The following is a 16081-nucleotide window of genomic DNA, read 5'->3' on the forward strand; positions in this document are numbered from 1 at the left end:
GCACTGAGGAGCATGGGGTGGGTGAGGTCCGCATGGGTAGGCGAGTCTGGAGCAGGCATGGGGCGAGCTAGGGTTAGGGCTGTGTGCGCGGGTTCCAAGCGGTTGGTCTGCTCTGGCTGGTGGGAGTCTGGAGCGGGTGTGGGGCGGGCTGGGGCTGGGGCTGGGGCTGTTGGTGGTGGTGGGGAGGAGCCACAGGGTACACAAGCTCTGGGTTGTTGGGTGGATGGGAGTGCTATTTTTTAACTGTGCAATTATATTGGCGATTAATTGTGACTATTTTTTTTAAATCTCACAATTAATTGAGATTAATTTTTTTAATCGTTTGTCAGCCCTAAAAGCAAGGTTAAACTGATGCAACACTGTCTTCTTTAGGGAAGGGAAGACAGGTTAAGAGGAGTTACTGAACAGAGAGCCACAACATAGGGAAGAGGAGACTTTAGTAATGTGGGGAGGCAGACTACAGGCTGTGTTGGCAGAGGCAAAGTAATTTGCTGGGCTCAAAGATGTTTTTTTCTTTGGTTTTAATAGGAATTTTAGAAGCCTGAACCTAATTACATGTAATGGAATCATTCTCATTCCTTTTATCACTGTGTTTGTTGTCAACATTTACAGCTGGTTCTGAGTCCTACTTGTGCCTCCACACAATTAAAAGGATTCTCTGTGACCATTTGTTTTTCATTTAAATGGCAGATAAATTTCCACTGCAAACCAACTTTCCGTGAGGGGGGCTCCAGATCTCCAAGAGAAGTAAGTAGATTGTGGCAAATGATTGCTTTCCTAATGATTTGTGCACCTGATGCATCTATGTCTGGAGATGAAATGGTGCTTTTAGATTCAATGGAGCCTTTGAAAGAGGACGAGTCCCTTTTGGGACACATTGTGTTCTTCACAGTGAATGTAAAATGAACCCTAGGCAAACATCTGCATTAGTTATATCAAGAGGATCCATTTCTCCTTTTGTTCCTCTTTCCTCATTCATTCATCCATATTATTTTTTTAAAATCCCCACTCCTTTACTTTTCTTTTTAAATATTCTTTTATCCTTCCTTATGTCTTACCTTTAAATGAATCCTTCTGTTTTATATTTTCTCTATTTCCCTCCATTACTTCTTTCCTTTAACATATTCTTTTGGGTCTCATTTTTCAATTGCATTCTCAGTATTTAAGACTTTCACTACTCTTCAGAGTTGAAAACTATAAGCCAGCAAGAAATGAAAGTGAAAATGCCAGGTGTGACGTTAATATGGCACATTATGTATACTGTATGCTCTTACATAAATATTAATGACATAAGAAGTAAAGAATGCATTTTACAAGGAAAATAAGCCAATGCAGTACAGCAAATAGAGTTGTTGACATTCTAATATTATAAAAGCTTTAGTCTGTCTGTCTGTCCACAATGCTTTGTTTGCACTCTGAGTGGCTGACTGAAACAGCCAGAGTGCTCTACAAGCATTCAACAGGAGATGGTGTGATGGAGTGCCGCCGTGACGGTGAAGGGGCAGCAAGGACTGTTTGGAGCATGGGGGAGGTGAGACCAGCACCACTGGCGTTGCCACCCCACCCCTCTCCTTTCATGTGATACCAAGGACGAGAAGTGAGGGTGGGGCCGGATGCGGGGGGACATGGAGCTGCTGGGCCCGGAGAAAATCTGGCAGGGACAGGGAGGCACAGAGGAGCATGGGAGGGGGAGGAGGGGCACAGTGGCAGTGCCCTGACAACAGCCCTGAAGGGGGAGGGATGGGGCTTAGCCCCGAAGTGGTGGGGGCAAGGGTGTGGGGAGTGGGCCCATTCTCTACTGACCAGACAAGAAGTGGGGGCAGGGCCGAATGTAGGATTCCATCCCTGCCCACCATGATGGCGGGGAGTGCGCCACTGCCACCACCAGCCCCCGACAAAAGTTGGCCGGGGAGGCATGATGACAGCGCCCTGCTGCCACTGGGCCCTGCCAACAGCTGGGAGGGAAGGACGGGAGTGGGGAGGGGAGGCAGGTGAATATGGGCTGGGTGGACCTGGAGCGTGGGGGTGGGGGGCAACGGCGGTGTATCTGGATCGCAGGAGTGGTGGGGAGTGGCACCAGACCTGGAGCACAGTGGTGGGGAGGAACAGGCCCGGACTGGAAACGGTGGGGGAGAGGGAGAACGGGCCCTGCATGTGTAAAAGACTGCCTCCATGCCTGTTTTGATGTAGGTCAAAACCCTGGACAGTCAGGCCTAGGATAAGTCCAGTGTCTGTTCTAGATGCTTTCAGCTCAGCAGGGCTGTATGGGAGTCACTCTGGGGTACTGTGGAAATTGGCTGAAGTAATTTCAGAGCCATTGGCTATCCCCTTTAAGAATTCTTGGAGGTCAGTGATGTCCGGGATGATTGGAAAAGGGCAAATATAGTACCATCTTTAAGAAAGGAGGAAGGCATATCTGGGGAATTATCAATTAATCTGCTAGATCTCAGTTCCTGGAAAGATCATCAAGCAGGTCCTCAAGGAATCTGTTGTGAAGCATGTAGAGGAGAAGAAGGAGTTCAGGAGAACCAGCATGGATTTATCAAGAGCATGCATGACCAATTTGATTTCTTTCTATGATAAGGTGACAGGTTCTGTGGATGGGAGAGAACAGTGGATGTGATATACCTTCACTTTATCAAGACTTTTGACACTGTCTCCCATGACATTCTCATTAAAAAGATAAAGGAATACAGCCTAGACAAAAGTACTGTGAGGTGGATTCATAATTGGTAGGATAATTGTGCTCAACAAGTCATCAATGGCTCAATGTCTGGCTAGAAGAAGGTGGTTTCAGGTAGCATTCTTCAGGGGCCTCATATTCTTTAATGTCTTCATTAATGATTTGGATGATGTGGACTGACTGGCTAAGCAGCAGCTCTGTAGAAAAGGAACGCAGAGGTTACAGTGGACAATAAGTTGAATATGAGCAAACAGTGTGCCTGCAGCATTCTGGGCAGTATTAGTAAAAGTGTTGCCAGCAGATCAAGGGAAGTGATTATTTCCCTGCATCTGGCACTGGTGAGGCCACAGCTGGAGTAGTGTGTCCAGTTTTGGGCCCCCCACTAGAGAAAGGACAGATGGAGAGAGAATCCACCAGAGGGCAATGGAAATGGTGAGAGGATTGGAGCATATGACTTCTGAGGAGAGGCTGAGGGAACTGGGCTTACTTAGTTTAGAGAAGAGAAGACTGAAGGGCGATTTAATACCAAACTTCAATTATCTGAAGGGTGGTTCCGAAGAAGATGGAGCTAGACTGTTCTCAGTGGTGGCTGATAACAGAACAAGGAGCTATGCTGCAGCAAGGGAAGTTTAGATTAGATATTAGGAAATACTTTCTCATGAGGAAGGTAGTAAAGCATTGGAATAGGCCATGGAATCTCCATCATCAGAAGTTTTTAAGACCCGGCTAGAAAAAGCTTTGGCTGGGATGATCTAGTCGGGGCTGGTCCTGCTTTGATCAGGAGGTAGATGAGATGACCTCGTGAGGTCTCTTCCAACCCTCATTTCTTAAGATTCTAGGATTCTCACAAGTTACTTGTGCTAACTAGATTAAAGCCAACAGTACTGGTGAAAACTATGACATGGACTTTAGTGCAAACTGTACAAACCCATCAGAAACTCTGGATGTATTGTATGTTTGCCAATCCATGCAATTGCATTTGGACTACTAGTTGGTGTAAACATAAGGCGAGGAATGCTGACTCATGCTACAATCAGTCTCATTTGCTCTGTAGATGTACCCTAAGGGGTTGGTGAACATGCTTAGGCACAGTGATGTTTAGATGTCAAGGCATTTAAATTGAGATTGGCCTAGAAGATAACACTGCTTTAACAAATGAATTTCCTGTTTCTAGAGGGAACACTTTGTGGATTTGTGGATGATACTAAGTTGGATGGAGTTACAGACACTCTGGAGGCTAGGGCTAGGATTCAGAATGACTTGGATTGACTGGAAAAATGATCTGTGGTCAACAAGACGAAATTCAAAAAGGACAAGTGCAAAGTCCTGCGCTTGGGCCACAAAAATAGCATTTACAAATACAGGTTGGGGAATGAGTGGGTAGAGTGCAGTACTGCAGAGAAAGACCTGAGGGTTACCTGATTGTCTGTGCTTGTTGCAAAGGAGTCCAACAAAGTGGTGGGTTGTATCAGCAGGAGTGTCACTTACAAATCAAGGAAAGTAATTCTTCTGCTCTATTCAGCACTAGTGAGTAGTGTGTCCAGTTTTGGGCCTCACACTTCAAGAGGAATGTGGACAGTTTGGAAAAAGTCCAGTGGAGAGTAACAAAATAATTAGAAGCCTGGGAAGCACGTTTTACGAGGAAAGGCTGAATGAACTAGGGGTATTGAATCTGGAGAAGAGAAGACTGAGGTGGGTGTGTGTGTGTGATTTCTTAACTGTCTTCAGATACGTGAAGGGCATTTACAGAGAGGATGGAGATAAGCTTCTCTGTGCTTGTAGGGGACAGGACTGGGAGTAGTGGTTCCAAGCTTTCGGCAGAGAAATTGAGTTTGGAGACTGGGAGAGGCCTTCTTACTATGAGGGTGTGGTCAAGCTTGGATCAGGCTACTTAGAAAAGTTGTGAAATCTCCATCCTTGGAAATTTTCAAGAGCGCTTTGATCAGACACTTGGCTAGAATGGTTTAGTGAATTTTGCCTTGAGGAGGGGACCTTGTGATGTTCCTTCCAGCCCTACTTTCTTTGATCATAATTTCCTAGCCTTATTGATAAACCCTTTGGATAATGAGTCTACAGAGGGTGGGATCAGATTTAGGAGGTGGATTTCTTCATGGTTGCAAGGTAAAGATATAAAGTGTGGACTTGACTGAGACTTCACTCTCAGCTCACAGCAGTGTACCACACATAGTTTTGAAGCCCCATGAGCAGACCTGGTGACTTGGCCACCAACCTGTTCTAGTCTCTCCCTTTTCTCTAGGGGAAAATAATACATGACCAATCTTCAGAAGATGCAGGCCACTTCCTTTCTATATCTGTTCAGCTGTGCTGGCTGGTGTTTTGAGGGGACAAAGTGAGAGCTCTGACTTCTTCTTATATCTGCAGTGGAATACCAGATACTGCTCCTTTTTTCTCTTTACTGTAGCCCATGATGTGGGTAGCCTGTGCAGAGGAGTAAGGAGTTTCTTGCACCCTTTCAACTCGTGTTTTTGCCTAATGAGACTAAACCTGCTCCTACTGAACTCAATGGTGAATCTCTTATTGACTTTACTGGAGAAGAGAATCAGGCCTTGTGCCATGGGTAAACAGATTGTTGTAAACTCATTTCTCTCTCTTGTTTTTTAATTGTCTGTGCTGTGATCTGCTCTATTCCTTTTGTAGAAAAGTAGCAGAAGGGTTCTTTTGGCCATATTCCAAAATGGGTAATGAATATATGCACTGTACCTACATTTTTCCTGCAATTTCAGTTGTATATATGGTTTTGTATTTCTATTTGTTTCTCATATCAATGCTAAACAACTGCCAAATTTTGTTCCACAAGCAACCACATTTCAGTTGTGACTGAAGTGATTCTTATTCACAGTTCCGTAAATGACTTTGTACGGGAAGTGCTGGGTAACTGTTAGACACTATCATTTATTAATGTATTTTCTCTGTCCTCCTCCTGCAGAACTTTGTCCGACATCACTGGGTGCACAGGCGAAGGCAGGAGGGAAAATGTAAACAATGTGGAAAGGTAAGAAGTATATACAGATCATAAAACTTGTGACGAGATTTCTAGGCACTTTCAGATTAATAGAGCTCCACCCAGCCATTTAATTATTCTGTTCTGTTCTAGCTCTGGGTCTCTCTTGGGCAGAGAAAGGGAATCATGTGGAATAGTGCAGTACTTTTTTGGTGCATACAAATGGGAAACAGAATGGTGACAGTAAATCTGTTGCACTGGTGACCTAAACCCAGGTCTCTGAAAGTGAAAGGCTATTGTGCTGTTTCCAGATTCTCGCTGTGTTGGCTGCTTTGGGCTGTTCAGTGTATCCTCCACTGCACAAGACAGTGAAAGCCCATTTCCACTGGTAATAGAAAAGGTCAAAGAAAACTTTAATTACACAGAACTTTTCTACTCATAAGTTCAACTCTCCAAGCCTGTTAAAATAATAGCAACAACAATAATAATAATAACAAATTCAAAGCTACTGTGGTTAAGGCACACCAGTTTCTATAGACAGTGGCACACAAGGAAATGATGTAGCTATCCTCACACCTGGTCACCTTTGCCTCTCCAGCCTGAATGACCAAGTGTCTATTTGGGGTGACTTGGGACAGGCTTTAGCCTGAGTCTGAACTGAGGGTTGGAGTTATTCTTCTTGTACTGCATTCATTCCAAGCTTATCAGTGGTACTGAAATTAAGGTCATGTTTGCACAGTAAACTTACCGTGTCTGGCACAGGTACTGTCAAAGCTTGCTGTGCTGCTGTAGGGGGACTGCAAGATTTCACAGACATTAGGGCTGGAAGGGACCTCGGAAGATCATCGTTTCCAGCCCCCCACCCAAAGGGCAGGAAGTCAGTTGGGGTCATAGGATCCCAGCAAGATAAGCATTCAATTTAATTAAGGCAGAGCTGCATCTCTGTGGACCCATGAGTGGTCTATATGGCCCAATTTACACCCAAGTAAACTTTTTTTCCTTCCGCACTAAGTTGTGCTTCTAGTTCCCTCTTACCCTCAGCTTCTGCAGCTTCAGTCATTGTACATGGCCAGGGCAGAACCCATGTCTTGACACATTCTCTGTTGTATTAGAAGAAGAGACTTGTATCAGTTTGACTCCATATCATTCTAAAGCACTAGTGACAACAGGATGCAATATTTCATTCATGGTGTGTGATCACGAGCAGTGAGGCATGTACATGCAGGATTCTTAAGCTGGCATGACACATGATGACATTGGAGCCATGTTTTCTTGTGCCTCTGCCTTTCTGGGAGTTGTGCTGTATCTTTACTACTGGTGTCAAAGGAGTTCATTAGGCAAGTTGAACAGTCACTGCATATTGTGTTAATACATGTAGTAGAACCAGCACATGATATACTCTTATTACTAACCTGACCAGTTTGCTCTGAAACACGCTGGAGATGACTCCCTGGGGTGAATGTCAAAGGAGGTAGCTACTCTCCTTGTGGACAATAAATAGTCAGCACTTCTATGGGTATATTCTAGCAGACCTCTCTACCCAGAAACTAGAAAGATGAAAATAAAAAGGGATTTTCCTTTGTAATACTTTATTTCAATGCCAAAGTAAACTCCTCTCCAGCCAGATATATTCTACCTTGTGGTCCATTTTCCTGCTTTTTGAGCTTCTGCCTTAAATTAATTCCCCTGTCACGTAAGAAAAAGGAAGCTATCATTGAAATGAAATGGTAGTAAATTTAGAGCAATAAAATAAGTATTTTTCATGGAGTATCTAATCATTCTGTGGGTCTCATTTGTAATACGAGGTCATCAGTCAAATCTTGGGCTCAAATCGGAGAGCTAAATATTTTAATGAACATTAATAACACTCACAGTAATGCAAGCAAAGATTAAGGATAATCATCATATCTCATATTTTCAGTCATAAGCCCGTGGACAGCAATTAATTTTCCTTTATATCCTTAGCTTGGCATGTTAGCTTAATTTTTTGTTTTCCTCCTTCTAAACAATATTGGCCATGGCTGAGGTGTTGGTTATTGGAGTAGATAGATGGGTGGTCTGATGCAGGATAGCAAAACATGAGCTTTTCTCTGAGGTTTTACATTAAAAATCCCACACTATAGGTTTGTGTAGGAGCAGAATTTGGAGGTGATTAACCAATGGCCTACAGTACCTTTGTGTACCAGCTATACAGGAAACTGAAAAGTTTGCCAAAGCCTGCTCAGTAGATGGAAGGTGAATGGCATCAGTGAAACAAATAGATTTCTCTGTCCATCTTCTGTGGTAGATCCCATTTGTCCAGAAGATGGGATAAGTGAGGACAGTACTTTTTTTTCATGTAAGAGAATTAATTGAATTCGTTATTGTCTTAAAAGGAGGTAGTTGCTGACATTTTTTAGCAGATAGAATAAAGAAGAGTGCAATATCATTTCCCCCCTTATTGCTCTGCTATTGTGCCTCAAATTTTTAGCAATATTTGTCATTCAGTTTTGTAGGTCTCTTTAATAGTATTACTATTCTAAGGTCTTAGTTGATGCCAGTTTTGTAGTACTTTGTTGTTGTGAGAAGTTTGATGGTCAGGAATTGGGTTGTGACCACATAAACCATAACTATCAGATGTTTAAGTGGTCTATCAATCATCAGTGTTTGGTGCACACCTCCCCTGCTGTATTCCAACAGTGGTCAAGAATTAGAAGGCTCTACCTATCATACCCTTGGCCAAAAAGAAAGACAGCTTTGGAGAATTTGGTGCAAGTCATACTGGATTTAAAACAAAACTACATCCAGGGCTTAATAATATAATAATAAATATTACCCTGTTCTCATACCGGGTTTTCATTGGTAGAGCCCAAAGAGCTTTACAAAGACAACTTATATAGTGATAGATTGTGAATTACTTCCCTAACTGAAGTAAAATAATTACATTTTCATGAAGATAAATAGGCTCATGGAGACAACATGAGCCTACTCAGTATGACTTTGAGTGCTGTGCACTGTGTACTGCATATGTGTATGTGTATGTACATGTGTGCGTATGTCTGTATCATCAACAAGAAGAAGATCAGGAAAGCATGAGGGAAGCACCCTAGTGACAGATGATGCAGAAAAGGCTGAAGTACTTGATGGCTTTTTTACCTCAGTCTTCACAGGCAAGGTCAGCTCCCAGACTACTGCACTTGACAGCACAGTTTGGGGAGGAGGTGAGCAGCTGACAGTGGTGAAACAACAGGTTAGGGACCATTTAGAAAAACTGGATGTATACAAGTCCACAGAGCTTGAAGCCATGCACATGAGTGTGCTGAGGGCGTTGGCCGATATGATTGTAGAGCTGCTGGCCATTGTCTTTGAAAACGCATGGTGATTGGGAGGGGTCCTGGATGATTGGAAAAAGACAAGTATAGTACCCATCTTTAAGAAAGGGAAGGAGGAGGATCTGGGGAATTACAGACTGGTCAGCATCACCTCAGGCCCTGGAAAAATCATGGAGCATGTCCTCAAGAAATATATTTCTAAGCACTTGGAGGAGAAGGTGATTAAGAACAGTCAGCATGGATTCCCCAAGGGCAAGTCATCAACCTGACAGCCTTTTATGAGATGACTGGATCTGTGTATGCGGGGAGAGCAGTGGACATGATATATCTTGACTTTGGCAAGGCTTTTGATATGGTCTCCCACAACATTCATCCAAGCAAGCTAAGGAACTACGGTCTGGACGAATGGTCTGTAAGGTGGATAGAAATCTGGCTGGATCATTGGGCTCAGAGGGTAGTGTCAATGGCTTGATGTCTAGTTGGCAGCTGGTATCAAGTGGTGTGCCCCAGGTGTTGGTCCTGGGGGTGGTTTTGTTCAATATCTTCATCAGCGATCTGGAAGATAGGATGAAGTGCATCCTCAGCAAGTTTGTGGATGACACCAAGCTGTGGGGAGTAGTAGACATGTAGGAGTGTATGGCTAGGATTTAGAGAGACCTCAGCAAATTGGAGGATTGCTCCAAAAAAGAAATGTCATGAGATTTAATGAGGACAAGTGCAAAATCCTGCACTTAGGACAGAAAAATCCCATGCACTGGTCTAGGCTGGGGAACAACTGGCTAAGCAGAAGCTCTGCAGAAAACGACCTGGGGGTTGCAGTGGACAATAAGATGAATATGAGCCAACAGTGTGCACTTGTGAAGAAGATTAATGGCATAGCGGGCTGCATTAGTAGGAAGGTTGCCAGTAGATTGAGGCAAACATTGTACTCCCCAACACTTGTTTTATGTATTATAAATCTGAGCCGGGGTTTGGTGGGGTTTTTTGTGCCCACTTTCAATGGTTTGACTTAGACAAGAGACAGGTGGACTACTTAAGCTTTTGGAATCAATGGGTCTGTTTCATTGCTGAGGTTAGTGGGCTGAGCTCATCATGACAATGAAGTCTTGTCTCTAAAGAAGAAGGGAGGGCATTGATCCTGGACATCAGCAAATTAGAAAGGGCGACTATTGAAGGGGAGGGACAGGGACAGGGGATTCAGGTCACAGAGTCTGAGGAGACTGAATTTAATCAGTCAAATGTGACATATTCATGTGGCATCTAGGTATGAGGCACATTGTGCCTGAAAATTTAAGCCAGGCAAATTCAAATGAAAAATAAGGTACAAATGCTTAATAGTGAGTGTGAATAACCATTCAAACAAATGACCAAAGGATACGGTAGATTCTCCACTTATTGAAACTTTCAAATCTTAACTGGATACTTTCCTGGAAAAGAAAATACTTTAAAAAAAACTCACCAGTTATTGGGTTAAATAAACAGGTAACTAGATGGGGCTCTATGACCTTTGTTTTATATGAAGTGACACTAGATGATTTAGCGGTCACTTCAGAGCTTAACAGGTAGAGTTGGTTGGGAGTTTTCTGTCAGAATGATCTTCCAGTGGAAAATGCAGTTTCCATATCTTGGAACATTTCCATGGAGAAATTTTTTTTTTCCTGAAAATGTATGAAAAATTTGTTTTGGGTCTGTTTGATTTGAATATTAATATTGGACTGATCTAAAAGATTCTGTTTAAACTGCATTTCACTATCAGTACTTTTCCTTATGGGAGTTATAGTTTGCTCTCTTCCCTCTTTAGTTCTCTCCAATGCTGTGGGGATTCCCATTGACCATGCTCTGTAGGTGCATTATGGGAGATGTAGGCTGATTACAAAGTTAGGGGAATTGCAGGTGGGAGCATCTGGTTCTTGAATTACAACTCCACAAGGCAATATGTCAAAATAGAAAAATGCATTTTAATGTTGAAATGCCTTGAAAACAGTGTTTTTGGTCATTTTCAACAAACTTATAGCAAACATTTTGATTTTGGGAATGTCTAAACATTTTGATAGATTTTTTAAAAAAAATCCTGTGAAATATGGTTTAATTTAAGTTTTCATTCAAGCCCAAATGTTCAAATGTCCAAATTTCCTGTGGCATGGAATGTTCTAATTTCACTTAGGTCCATTAAAGTCTATCAAATGAATTTGTATTTCATAAATGTTTCTTCCTTTTTCCTCCCTTTTGACTACAAAGTTAAATATAGCCCTACGAATATATTTTGGTCAGACTGTATATTCAAAACCTTTGTTATAATGGTGTCCCAATTTAAGAATCTTTTTTTCAATCTAACTTCTACTATTTTGCAGTGATTTTGCCTTGGCCTACCAAGAATATACTGATTTTTATGGTTGATTTGATAGTTTTGGGGATTTTAAAGGGGAGGCCAATACTGGTATAAAACAAAAATCTGAAACTCTGGACTGACACGTCTCATTCCTTGCTAATAGGGAACTTTATAATAAGAGTGTGATTTAACCTTGTTGTTTACCTTACTGTTGTATTAATAGGAGTAACATGCATCTGGTCATTCAGTGCACTGTCTATTCCTGGGGCTTACAGTATCCATGGTCTATTCATTGTATTTGACTGCGCTAGCACAACTCAGACATATGGCAAAAACCAAAGTTGTTGAATTTTCTTGCATGATCATAAGTATGCAAATGTTATGGAAAGCAATGACAGCTTTCTTGTCCTATCTTTTCCTGCTGTTCCAGGGGTTTCAGCAAAAATTCTCCTTTCATAGTAAAGAGATTGTGGCCATCAGCTGTTCCTGGTGCAAGCAGGCGGTAAGTGGTCAATACTTGGTGGGAGAAGTGTAAATAGCTGTGGTGGATTTTAGCCATTTGGGGTCATTTTGTTGGACTTCATTTGTCTCGTTAGTATCCTTTGCTTGGGATTCCAATTTATTATGGGGAAGAGCCCTGGAGGGGCTCATTTTAACCCTTTCTGTTCCTTTTCCTCAAGGATATTTCACCTGGATAGCCTATTCTTCTGGCCAAGGGGAGCTAAGTGTGGTTTCCTTCTTTGGAATAGAACAAAAAGTTGTTTGTGGGTTGACAAGAGAGAGATTTCTGCAAAAGTAATGTGAGAGGCAAACCACTGCTGCTCTTGACACAGGAGTTTCCATGCTATATGATTTTGCCCATTTGGGATTTTGTCTTAATGTTATCATTAGGGGCATGTTTGGGGTATGGAGCATGTTTGGGGAAGGTTGAAAAACAAAGGTGGCCATTTGTTAAATATTCCTAAAAAGCTCTTGGTGTAGAAAACTGATGGTGGAGATGGAGCTGATGGTGGGTATGTTCCTCACTGTATCACGCATCTCCCTCTTTTCTCCTGTCCCCTCTACTTTTCTGTCTGTCCTCCTTTTCTTGCATTCCATCCGTCTCATTAATGGCTCTGCTCTCCCTTACTATAGTTTCACAACAAAGTCACCTGTTTCATGTTACACCACATTGAGGAGCCGTGTTCCCTGGGGGCTCATGCTGCTGTCATTGTGCCTCCCACTTGGATCATTAAGGTGAAGAAACCTCAGGTAACTGCATGCGGAAGTCTGTTTCTGATGCTGTATGGCAACCTGGGGCAAGCCTGGCTTAGCTCCTGATTGTCCTCCACCAAAGCATGTTTGTCTGACCTGACCTTGCCCTTCCCACCCAGCTACATCTTATCAACTTACATCCTGCTCTTCCATGGACTCCCCTAGTGGGGGTCCTTCATTTTCTTCTGTGAGACAATTAGTGATTAATGTTATTTTGGCACTAAGCAATCCAGTTCAAGATTATTCTTCCTACACAAGTTCAGTAGAATGGAAGAATCTTCTCTGTTTTAGGCACTGAAGCATATTTCATTAAATAAAGCTGTGCAAACACTGAACAGTGCTTTCACAAGCATTCAATTTTGCATTGAAACAAATAATTAGCCTTTGCTGTCTTCATGTTCCTTGGATTTGATTTCCATGGGTGTTTGAATCATCACATTTTATTCACCCGAATGCTTGCTGAATGCCACTGTTATCTTACCTGTCCTAATGCTTGCAAGCAGTAGATTTTAAGGTTTAACCAGAATTCAGTATAGTTTTGACAAGATGAGACAGTGCTTGGTGCACCGGAGGGAAAAGATTTCCAAAGTGGAGCTGGCCAAAAAGGAGAATTTCTGGTTTCCAGGAAATTTCATATTTCTTAAAATTTGGTTTCAGTCCAGATTTGACTGAAACATTTTTTTTGTTTCCTATGATCTGGAAAATAAGAGAAAAATGTTTCAGTGTTCCCCAGACTTGGCAGAATAAATTTGATAGCAACATTTTAGTTATAAATGATTTGCCCATCCCTGCTTACTAATGGCCATAGGCAAGTCCTGAACTGGATTTCTTACTCATTTTAACGGGATTCTAGTGATGCTGTTATTCCTTTTGTTGTTTTCCCCCAAGCAAATTAGATGAGTTTCTGTACCCACCTTTACCCTGATGTCTCCTTTTTCTTTGTTTTTACTGCTACTAAAGTGTTCTTTCAATGCTGTTTCCATGCATAGTGGGTCACTATTGTTGAAGTACTAAACCTGAATAAAGTATAAACTCCCCCTTTCATTCCTGCACTGTCTTAGTGATGCAGTTAAGGACAGTTTGACCCAGATGACCTGATAAATGTTCTGCAATTAATTTTTACTGTTGACAAGTGTCTTTTTTTTCAGGATGAAGGAAATTCAGAATGGTTTGGATAGTTGTGAGACAGGTGATAGACCTACATGTAATGACCCACTTACGTAATTAGAAAATTGTCAAAACATCCGTTGTGTGGTGTTCATCATGTAAATGTCTTTTGTAGCCTCTCAACCAACATTCAATGCCACTGCACAATGCTGGAAACTATATAATACTGTGTCTGGTTTCCTGGAGTACAAATATATTCCTGTCCCAGTTGCACAGATACTAGTGTCCTTTTCTAATATTTGATGCATTGAAAATTGTTAAAAACTACTAATTGAGTCTTGGTGTTTGTGCTGGAGAAGAGCTGGCAGTGAGTGGGGTCTGGGTGATGCTCTTTGAGCCAGCCTCCTCTGAGGATCAGGAGACAATGTAATTGTAACTGTTGTGGCTAGACTTTGGTGCTGGGGGAGGGCTTATGATACAGGTGAGTAAATCTGTTTTTTCTTTCTCTTCGGAAACATTCAAATGAAGTCTGCTTCATATCCTTGGGCTACTTTCTCTTCTCTACTTTCACTTCATTGCTGATGGTGGCAAGTGGAGTTAGACTACTATTTGTATCTGATTATGGTTTTTGAAAGGCATGAAGATCACAGAGTTTGACTTTCATTGATGCTGTGCACTTGTAGCTTTCATTGAAACTATTGAAGCTATGGCTACTAAGAAAGAGCCTCTGAATATTAAACCTGGGATAGTGTAGATGAAAGGATTGAAAGGGATTTTACTGGATCTGCCTCAGAAAATCAAACATGCGTCTCCCCCACATCATGCACGAATGATTTTTCAATAAATCTATCCAAGTTTATTTGGAACACCTCTAAAATTGACTTTATTTTTCTGTTCTGTGCTTCTCCTTTTTGAAGAAGGGAAAAATGACATCCATGAAGAAGATTTTTCCTCTTCTAGAAGTGATCCAGGATTTACATAATCCTCTTTCCTTAAAGTAATTATTTGCTGTAAAGACAGTTTCACTAACTAGCATTATTTCCTCAAAAATCCCCCCATAGTTCCTGTTGGGAAGGAAGCCTTTCATGGACAAGACAGTATGCAGAACTTCTTAAGTTCACCATACGGATGTTGGTGGTCCACCCACAGCTGCTTTTCTTGAATATATTTGAAATGACGGTCTGGACATGTATAGTCAGCTTCTCTGCCTCTCACCTGTTGTATTGCTACTGTTTCTGCAAACTTATGGGCTCTATCAACATGACAAAAATTGGCATACTTAAACACTGAAGTGTAGCATCATTGTGCCAAATAGTCTTGCCTGTGTGGGCAGTGACAAAAAATTCCATTATATTTTAACTATCCCCCAATCGACTGCCTTACTTTGCAGCAGTTACCAGTATGTCTGCTCAGGGCGCTGACATTTCTTATTACATTTCTGTGTGTAAGTATCTCCATTTTATAGAGGGGTAACTGAGGCACAGAGAAGTTTAGTGTCTTGCCCAAGGACACCCAGCAGCCCAGTGATGGATCATGGAAAAGAACTCAGATGCCCTGAAGCTCAGACAAGTGCTCTGTTCCAGCACCCTTTAACAACAGACAGTATCTGAGGAACAAGTCTAAGAACCTCTGCAGGAATTACCGTAGTTAGGGCCTGAGGGCATTGGCTTGCTCCATTACATTAATTTAACATTCATATTCTCTTTCAGTCTCATTACATAGGCAGAGATGAAAAAGACCATGCACTTTGTATAATCCATTGATCCATCCAAGTCAGTGCAGTTCTTGTAGTGTAGCATGCCTTCTAGAGCATTTCTTATGTACCAAAGCAAGGAAATATAGAGCAAGACTCCTTCTTATGGCAAAAGGAACAGAAAATGGGCTACTTAATCTGAACTTTGGACAGTTTGAGTTAGATAACTTTCTCCGAAATTATGAGTTTTCCACATTACTGAGATTCACTAGAATTCCTAACTTTTCTATTTCACATATTGACACTGATGTTTCAAACACTGTTCCTAGCCAGATCCAACAGATGTCCTGTTTAAAGCAATGATGCTGTTGGTTGAAGATCAAGGTTGAATAAAAAACAGCAGGTACTGTTTATTAGCTGAACTGTACAGACTTGCAGGTCTCTGAGTCTATGAACCTTTGCTTGGTAGGAATCTAGAGACCGTTTTGGATAAAATAAAGACTGAGGACAACACTGAATGCATTTTGTTTCCTTTTTGAGGTTAGAAAAGATTAATGAATGTTCTGTGAGTTTTCTGCACCCTTTATTGCCTGCTTTGGCTAAATTAAGAGTTGAAATACAGTGAGTGTGTTAATTTTCATAACATTTCTGACCCACCTGAACTTGGTAATATGTAAATGGAGAGGGGTTATGGGGAATGGGGGAAGGGGGGGGATTTTATTTCAGCAACTGCAGCAGTAAA

The 16081-nt window shown here is 41.9% G+C and overlaps 1 protein-coding gene across 1 annotated transcript in view; it reads left to right on the forward strand.

Annotated features, from left to right (window-relative positions):
- The window catches only part of DGKI (diacylglycerol kinase iota), a 244967-nt gene that overhangs the window by 36243 nt on the left and 192643 nt on the right, over positions 1–16081 (forward strand). Inside the window, exons 4-7 of the mRNA XM_019515441.1 lie at positions 691–747; positions 5631–5696; positions 11716–11787; positions 12420–12536. Coding sequence (XP_019370986.1) covers positions 691–747; positions 5631–5696; positions 11716–11787; positions 12420–12536 — 312 coding nt within the window. The remainder of the gene's footprint in view (positions 1–690; positions 748–5630; positions 5697–11715; positions 11788–12419; positions 12537–16081) is intronic.

The sequence above is a fragment of the Gavialis gangeticus genome, unplaced genomic scaffold (genome assembly GCF_001723915.1).
Source record: "Gavialis gangeticus isolate Ggan-Ray unplaced genomic scaffold, GavGan_comp1, whole genome shotgun sequence".
Classification (NCBI taxonomy): Eukaryota; Metazoa; Chordata; order Crocodylia; family Gavialidae; genus Gavialis; species Gavialis gangeticus.